Source organism: Nansenia antarctica (assembly GCF_963989245.1).
Source record: "Nansenia antarctica genome assembly, chromosome: 9".
NCBI classification, from domain to species: Eukaryota; Metazoa; Chordata; class Actinopteri; order Argentiniformes; family Microstomatidae; genus Nansenia; species Nansenia antarctica.
In genome coordinates this window covers 44,177,779-44,186,222 of record NC_137679.1, presented here as the reverse complement: position 1 = coordinate 44,186,222, position 8,444 = coordinate 44,177,779, and the positions used below count along the sequence as shown (strand labels likewise).

The 8,444-nt window shown below is 59.4% G+C and overlaps 1 protein-coding gene across 1 annotated transcript in view; it reads right to left on the bottom strand.

The window, feature by feature from the left end:
* Nucleotides 1-485: 485 nt before the first annotated feature.
* The window catches only part of nhsb (Nance-Horan syndrome b (congenital cataracts and dental anomalies)), a gene marked incomplete at both ends in the record, with an annotated part of 70,401 nt that continues 62,442 nt past the window's right edge, over nucleotides 486-8,444 (bottom strand). Inside the window, 11 exon segments of the mRNA XM_080539818.1 lie at nucleotides 486-1,293; nucleotides 1,659-1,782; nucleotides 2,229-2,304; nucleotides 2,307-2,364; nucleotides 2,366-2,590; nucleotides 2,657-2,740; nucleotides 2,831-3,116; nucleotides 3,270-3,661; nucleotides 3,746-4,020; nucleotides 4,576-6,890; nucleotides 7,309-7,440. Of these exon segments, the coding sequence (XP_080395944.1) occupies nucleotides 486-1,293; nucleotides 1,659-1,782; nucleotides 2,229-2,304; nucleotides 2,307-2,364; nucleotides 2,366-2,590; nucleotides 2,657-2,740; nucleotides 2,831-3,116; nucleotides 3,270-3,661; nucleotides 3,746-4,020; nucleotides 4,576-6,890; nucleotides 7,309-7,440 (4,775 nt within the window).

Sequence of the window (8,444 nt, the reverse complement as noted above, 5' to 3'; positions counted from 1 at the left end):
TCTTAAGATATGTCCTTTGGGTATCAAGAGAGAAAAAGGGAGTTGTATAAAAAGCAGTTCCGTCGGTGGCGGACTGACACACGATCCATTTCCGCATCCAGGAAGTAGAAACGATGGTGGAGGTTTGCGTTGGTTTCACCATACACACAGGTTTGTCTTCACCACACCCACAAGTTAGATGGTCTCTTCTCATACAAACATCTGGGTATATAAGTATATAAAAAAAAAAAACAGCTCAAGTCAAAAATAAGACGTTGTCTTTACGCTCTTTCTGGACAACAAGTCAACACAAAGTTGTGTTTTTTTCAAATAAAATCTCCAGGTAGTCCAAGGTACCACGCCCCCCCCCTCTCTCTCTCTCTCTCTCTCTCTCTCTCTCTGGATCGTTATATCCATCAGTGCATCATGTGACCAGGTGGGACGACCAGGGACGACCAGATGGTCTCTAGGACAACCAGGTGGTCTCTAGGACGACCAGGTGGTCTCTAGGACGACCGGTCGTCATGGGGACTGCCGTCCGAGTTCTCCGTCTCCCCCTCTGAGATGGCCTGCATGGGCGCGGTGTAGAGGCGGCTCCGCGTGCTGTAGCGGCTGCTGCTGGCGGCCGGGGGGATGCGGGACCGCCCCTGCCTCGCCGACGCCGACACCGGGAGAGTCTTAGAGCTAGCAAAGCTGTCCGCGCCGCCGCTAGCCCTGGGGAACAGGTCCGGCCCTGGGTAGGAAGGGTAGGAGGGGTAGGAGGGGTAGGAGGGGGGCTCCTGGTGGTGGGGGGAGAAGAAGAGCTCCTCGGGGGGCCTGCTGCTGCCCCCCCCTCCCTCGGCGGCCCCCGGTGCAAAGGCCAGGGGGTCCCCAGGGCCTTTGGGGGGGGCCACGGGACTCTTGAGGATCTCCGTGGCGGACATGCGGTAGCTGGAGTCGGTGCGGCTTCCTTTCTTGAGGAGGAGGAGCTTGAACTCCTCGTTGGACGTGCTGGAGCGCCGGGCGCTGCGGTAGATGGGGACGGGGGCGCGCTGGGCGGGCCCGGCGGCGGCGGCGGGGGGGGCGAGGAGGAGGGGGGGAGGAGGGGGGAGCTGCTGGGAGCCCCCGGCGGCCACGGGGGGGAGGAGGAGCGGGGGAGGAGGGGGGAGCTGAGGGAGGGGGGCGGGGGCCGGGGTGATGGCGATGGCGGGGGCCGGGGCGGTGGGGGTTCCGGCGCTAGCCGGCGGGGGGAGGGTCACGGAGGGGGGGGGGCCCAGGCGGCTCTTGGCGCTCAGGTCCCCGGAGTCTTTGCGTCCCAGGACTTTCCTCTTGGACCTGGAATAAGAGATTGTGACGCATTTAAGACGCGTTTATATGACGTCAATTTGAAACAAGGCATTTATACGTGCTTAACGTTATGTGAAAATGACCGATAATAATCTGTAATGCTTATGAATAGGGCAAGTGTTTCCTGACCCCGTGACCTGCCAGGACAAACTCCTCTAGGTTTATTCCTGGGCCCAGAGTTTATCCTGGTCAGGTCACATGGTCAGGAAAAAAACCCTGACCATGGTAATGAGGTTGTAGAGGTACAGGTGTGTCAGGTTAATGAGGTTGCCATGGTAACGAGGTTGTACAGGTACAGGTGTATGGTACCTGTGTATCAGGTTAATGAGGTTGCCATGGTAACGAGGTAGTACCTGTGTATCATGGCGAACAGGTCCTCGGTGGTGCGCAGCTTGTTGGGGGAGGTGAAGACGGCGTCCTCCTCAGCCTTAGTGTCGTCGGTCAGAGGGGAGAGAGAGTTGTCGCTGGGGGTGGAGTCTGGAGGGGGGGAGGGGCGTAACCATGGAGACACGTTGTCGTTACACAGCAATAACATCGTAATAACAACGTAGTCACCGCTGCGATGCCTAGACTAGAGCAAAGAGGAATAAGGCTCAGTGCTTACATATTACATAGTAATAACACAGCAATAACACAGTAATAACACAGCAATAACACAAATATCAGTCTGTCTATTTATCTATCTATCTATCTACCTATCCACCCACCCAGCCATCCATCCATCCATCCATCCATCCACCCATCCATCCATCCACCCACCCACTTACCCACCCATCCATCCATCCATCCTTCCAACCACCCTCCCACCCACCCACCCATCTATCCATCCATCCAACCACCCTCCCACCCACCCACCCATCTATCCATCCATCCATCCATCCACCCACCCATCCCTCCCTCCCTCCCTCCATCCTGCCACTGACCTTTGCTGAAGTAGTCTTCTGTGTCAGGAGTAGAGTCCTCTCTACTGTCCAGCGACTGGGAGGCACTTCTGGTGTGAACGCCTGACGAGTGGTACTCTTCCTCTCCTCCTCCTCCTCCTCCTCCTCTTCCTCCCGCTAGTCTTCTATCGCTGATTAGGTAAGGGTGCGATGTTTCGTACGCGACGCCGCCAGGCACTTTGTCATGGCTGAAGCAGGTCGGCGGCACGTCGTACCTGCAGGTGATCACGCCCAGGGTGGAGTGGGCGTGGTCGTACCTGCCGCTGAGAACACCTGGGGCGTGACCCACGCCCACCGACTCGTAGGGAGGGGCCAGGTGGCGCAGCTGCGCCGTGAGGCCCTCCCTGGAGCACACGGCCCTGGGGGGGGCGGGGTTCTGCTGCTCTGCCCCCCCCCTCTCCTGCTCTTCCTCCTCCTCCTCCTCTTCCTCGTCGTCCTCGGGACACATGGACGTCTCCCCGAGCACCCTGAACTCAGAGTGGGCGTGCGGGTGTCTGTGTGTGTGGGGGTGTGTGTAAGAGGAGTGCGGGTGTGTGTGTGTGTGTGTGTATTGTGTGTATTGCGTGTAGGAGTGTAGCGTGTGCTGCAGGTGGTGGTGTGCTTGTGTTGTTGCGTCCCTGGGCGGAGGCTCGGGGTAGGGGGGGTGGTGGTGGTGGTGGTGGTGGTGGTAGTGGGGCTGGGGCGCGGGGCGGTGCTGTTGGGGGGGGGGGGGCGGGGGGGGTTCCTCCGTGGGGGGGTCCTGCGGCCGGGTCCTGAAGGCCGTCATGGCCCAGAAGGTTCCGGGTCCGTAGCGGTCCTGCCGGTGTCTCAGGCTCTCGTAGGGCGGGGGCCCGTCCGGGTGCTGCAGGGGGGCCACGGGGGCCGGGGGGGCTGGGGGGGCAATGAGGGCTGGGGGGGGCGGTGGTGGCTGGGGGGGGGTCTCCTGAGAGGGCTGGTCCTGGGGGGGGGGGGGTCTCTGGGCTGGGAGGGGTCTCCGGGGAGGGAGGGGTCTGGGGGGGTCAGAGGGAGGGGTCACGATGGGGCCGCTGGGCGGCGGGTATTTGGGTCTGGTGGCGAGAGGCTCCTCCCCCTGGTCCCTAGCAACGTCCGCGGTTACGGTCGTCCGGACGACCACCGACCGCAGCCGGACCGACCGCAGCGCCGCGGGCGTGATCGCAATGAGGGCGGAGCCAAGAGGCAGAGGAGGAGGAGCCTCTGGGGGGGCGGAGCTTGCTTGTTGACCCGAGGAGGCCACGCGGGATTCTGGCGTCGCCGGCGTAGCCACGGCAACCCTCTGCTTGTTGTGGTGGTGGTGGTGGTGGAGCGTGTGGTGCAAGTGGTGGGGGCGGTGCGCCAGGAGGGGGAGGGGCCTGGGGAGGGTGGAGGCGTGGTGGAGGTCCAGCTGGGAGGGAGGGGGAGGGAAGTCCTGGGCCCTGCTAGCGGAGGAGGAGGAGGAGGAGGAGGAAGAGGAGGAAGAGGAAGAGGAGGAGGAGGAGGAGGAGCCGGCGTCTCTAAGGAACGGCGGAGGCAGCGGCTGCTGCTGCAGTGAGGAGAGAGACGACTTCCTCTCAGGGACTTTGGGTTTCCTCTTCCCGCTGGTCGGGGACAGGGGCCCGGGGAAGAAGGCCGTCGCCGCGGGGAACGAGGAGGTGGGAGTCTCTGATTGGCTGGAGTAGCCGCTGGAGGGCGAGGCCAGGCCGGCCAGCTTCTCGGGAGAGCCCAGTTTGAAGTCTCCGTCACCCGGGGGGAGGGGAGGGGAGCTGGGCCGCGATCTGGAGCCTGGAGCCTGGAGGGCCTGGGAGAGAGGAGAGGAGAGGAGAGGAGAGGTGAGGGGAGGAGAGGGAAGGGAAGGAGAGGAGAGGAGAGGAGAGGAGGGGAGGGGAGGGGAGAGGAGAGGAGAGGAGAGGAGAGGAGAGGAATGGAGAGAAGAGGTAAGGAGAGGGGAGGAGAGGAGAGGAATGGAGAGAAGAGGTAAGGAGAGGGGAGGAGAGGAGAGGAGAGGAATGGAGAGGAGAGGTAAGGAGAGGAGGGGAGGAAAGGAGAGGAGAGGAGGAGAGGAGAGGAAAGGAGAGGAAAGGAAAGGAGAGGAGGGGAGAGGAGGGGAAAGGAGAGGAGAGGAGAGGTGAGGGTAGGGGAGGAGAGTCAAAATCAGAAATTAAAAATGTTAAAGGAATATTTTGTTTTGTTTTGTTTATTATATATATATGACCGTTTTTATACACTCATTGAGGTATTTAGAGGTAATATTCATCATAATCAATAGTACGTATTTTATTATTCAGGACCACCCGACACACAGAGGACACAACAACTAAAACACATGACCTTTGACCTGTGACCTTGTCCTGACCTGTCTGTCTGGAACGCTGGTACCCGTAGCAGAACCGGAGGACATGGACCGATAGTCCTCCCCCTTGGCGGTTCCGGACGTGGATATGGACCCGTAGCTCTCCACCGCGGCAGAACCAGAGGTGGACATGGACCTGTAGTCCTCTCCCACGGTGGTACCAGAGGACATGGACCGATAGTCCTCCCCTATGGTGGTACCAGAGGTGCACCTGGACCTGTAGTTCCCACCGGCGCTGATGCCGATAATGGGGCTGGGTGTGGAGCGGTAGTTGTCCCCCATGGCGGTGTTGCTGGGGCTGGGGCTGGGCGTGGACCGGTACGGCCCCCCGCCGGGCTTCAGGTCGTTGAGCAGCCACAGGTCCGCGTAGTCCGACCGGACCGCTCCCTCGTCCTTAAACGAGTGCGTGTCCGTCGACCCGAACGACGTGGGCTCCGCCATCATGTCCACGGACCCCCCCACCCCCACCCCCCAGGAGGCCGTGCCCACCCCTCCCCCCCCCAGCACCACCACCGGCGGCCCGTCCGCCACCAGCCCCGTCGTCTGGGCCTCCAGCTGCCCCGGCAGGCTCGCCAGGTCCAGTTCCAGCTTGATCTCCCTGGAAGACAACAAGGACGGGTTCTGGGGGTTCCGGATTCCGGATTCCGGATCGCTGGTCTCTGGCTCGTTTAGGTGTAGGTTGTCGTCTGTCGTTGTCTTTGGTTCTTCCTGATCCGTCGGTACGTCTGTTTTGACGCCACTGCTGCTGCCCCCCCCACTCCCGCCCCCCCCACCGGCGTCCTTCAGCGAGGAGCTGCGTCTGGGCGGCGGGGGCTTGACCTTTGGTTTCTTCAGGGCGCGGCAGGGTCTCCCCAGGGTCATGGTCCCCCGGTTCGCAGGGCTGGTTGGGGGGGCTACCCCGGTGGTGGGAGCCCCCCCCGGGGCTGGGTAGTCGTACGTGTAGCCCCCCCGGTAGCCCTGGCCACAGTGGAAGTGCATGGAAGTGCCGTAGAGTTCCTGGGAGTCGTCTGTGGTGGTGGCAGCGTACCGGGTGGTGGCGGTCTCTTTGTCCTGGGGTGGCCGGGTGGGGTCCGCCAGGGTCTGGTGGTAGTGGGGGGTCATGCTGGGGTAGCTCCCCCGTCCGTCCCCGCCCCCGTCCGTCCCCCCCACGCCGAGCCGGGCCGCCTGGGAGGCCTCCAGGGAGCGGCGGGGGCTGAAGTCCTGGGGGTGGGGCTCCTGGTCCGTGGCGTAGGCCCACTCCCCCTCGCTGGCCGTGCTCACCCCGGCGTCGTCCAGCTGGTCCGTGGCGGCGGAGGAGGTGAAGGAGCCGGAGCGGTGGCCTCCCCCCCCCCCTCCGCCGCCGTGGCCCCCGCCCCCCCCACCCCCGGGCCGGTCCGACTGGTAGGGGTCCAGGATGAAGCCCGTGAGCTCGTCGATGGAGTGCGGGCCGGCGTTGAGCGACGACAGCTCCGAGTCGCAGTGGGAGGAGGAGCCGCCGGTGAGGGGAGGGGAGGCGGCCGGGGGGAGGGTCTCCGAGGTCTGGGAGGGGCAGGTGGAGCTGCTGCCGCTCCAGTTCCCGCTGGACGACTGGTGGTCTTCCTTGTGGTCCATCGGGCCGCCGCTCATCAGCCCGCCCAGCCCCCCCAGCCCCCCCGTGGTGGACACCGAGTGGATGGGGCTGCTGAAGGTGTCGGAGCTGGAGGAGATCTCGCAGCTGCCCATGTCGGCCTTGCGGGGGAGGCGCGACCGGCCCCTCTCCGTCCAGCCGTGGTCCGACCCGCCCAGCTGCAGCATCTCGGGGGCGGCCTGGTCGGCCTGGTCGTCCGTGCTCTCCTCTTCCTCCTTCATCATCATCCTCTGGCCCGGCCCCGGCAGGAGGAGGAAGTCCGTCTCCGTCTCGTAAGGGGAGAGCTCTTCGTCGTCTTCGTCGTCTTCGTCATCATCGTCGTCCTCGTCCTCGTCCTCGTCGCTGTCGTCCTGGTCGTGGTCTCGGAGGCGGCCGCCCTCGCGGGGGAGGCTGCGGGAGCGCAGGCGGGCGCCGGAGCCCGTGGGCGTGTAGAGGACCTCGGAGCGGTCCGGCAGGGACGAGATGTTCCCGGTGGAGTGGGAGAGGGAGGCGGGGCCTCTCTCCTGGCCTCGCTGGGCCCTGATTCGTCGGCGCGAGGGCGCGGCGGCGGAGGCGGAGGTGGAGATGAGGTGGTCGTCCGTCTGGCAGCCGGAGTCGCGGGTGTGCAGGCGGCCGCCGCTCAGGGACAGCTCCTCGCCGCTCAGTGACAGGTGGGGGTTGTTGGCGTGGACGATCAGCGTCCTCTCCCTCGCCACCGGAGACTCGTCTGAGTCTGACACACAGAGAGGTCAGAGGTTAGAGTGTTATCGACCAATCAACCAACCAACCAACCGACCAACCAATCAACCAACCAACCAACCAACCAATCAACCAACCAACCAACCAATCAACCAATCAACCAACCAACCAACCAATCAACCAATCAACCAACCAATCAACCAACCAATCAACCAACCAACCAACCAACCAACCAATCAACCAATCAACCAACCAACCAATCAACCAACCAACCAACCAACCAATCAACCAACCAATCAACCAACCAACCAATCAAGAGATCCTATCCATTTATGTTTCAAGTTCAAAAAGTTCAAATATACAAAAGAACATTAAGTGTTTTTACACAGACATGTGTCACACACACAGACACACACACACACACACACACACACACACACACACACACACACCCATGTCGTGTTGGACCCGTCGGGGGATGCCAGTGATGGTCTTCCTCCTCCTCAGCTTCCTCCTGCGCTGCAGCACAGACTGGGAGTGGACCAGGGAGCAGCGCACGCTAGCCTCGCGGTCGAACCCCACCCCTGGAAACAACAACAACAACAACAACAACAACATCAACAACATCAACAACAATAACAACAACAACAACAGCAACAGCAACATCAACAACATCAATATTGCCCCACTTATTAGAATATCTAGTATGAACTAGAGAGAGAGAATTGACATAGATATAGAGTCACTAGAGTTAACATAAATATATAGATGTATATGGAGAGTTGACATAAATATATAGATATATATGGAGAGTTGACATAGATATAGTTACTAGAGTTAACATAAATATTTAAGCAATATTACACGAGAGGGAGTAGGTTATACTGAATATCAGCACGGCTGTGATTCGGTCATAGGTACGAGGCCGCAGGCCGAGTACCGAAGACGATCACAGCCGTGCTGATATTCAGTATAACAGCACGACCTCGAGTGTGATATTGCTTTTATACAACAGTTCTACAGCGCCATTTATTAGTTAACAGTAATAAGCGACAACAGATTATGATTTGTTTGTTTATTTAATCATAAAAATAAACAAAAAATTGTTCCGCAACTGAACTTCAAATGGACTGTTGCCTAGTAACCTGAACACAAACATGTAATCTAATTAACGGTCATTTAGTAGAACATCTGTGCGGCGGAGTGATACATATAGTTAAAAGTCCCAGTGCTGTTATACTGTATATCGTAACTCATGGAATGCCTCTTGTCCAATCAAAATACTTGGTTTTGATTGATTGATTGAAAACTTTATTAGAAGATTTGCAGAAGTAGGTACATGAAAGTACATATTACATACAAGGTCAACTAACAGGATAAAAACCCAAGAAAGCCACTGGCTTATTTCAATTGGGGTCCTTGATACTCAATTAATCGTTACATGTAAGACAGACAAAAAACTAGTACTATCTACAAGATAATACAGACAAATAACTAGTACTATCTACAAGATAAACATACATCCAACATGGGAAGAACAATACAACAAAACATAAGGTATGTACAGCGGGTAGGACAGGTGGGGACA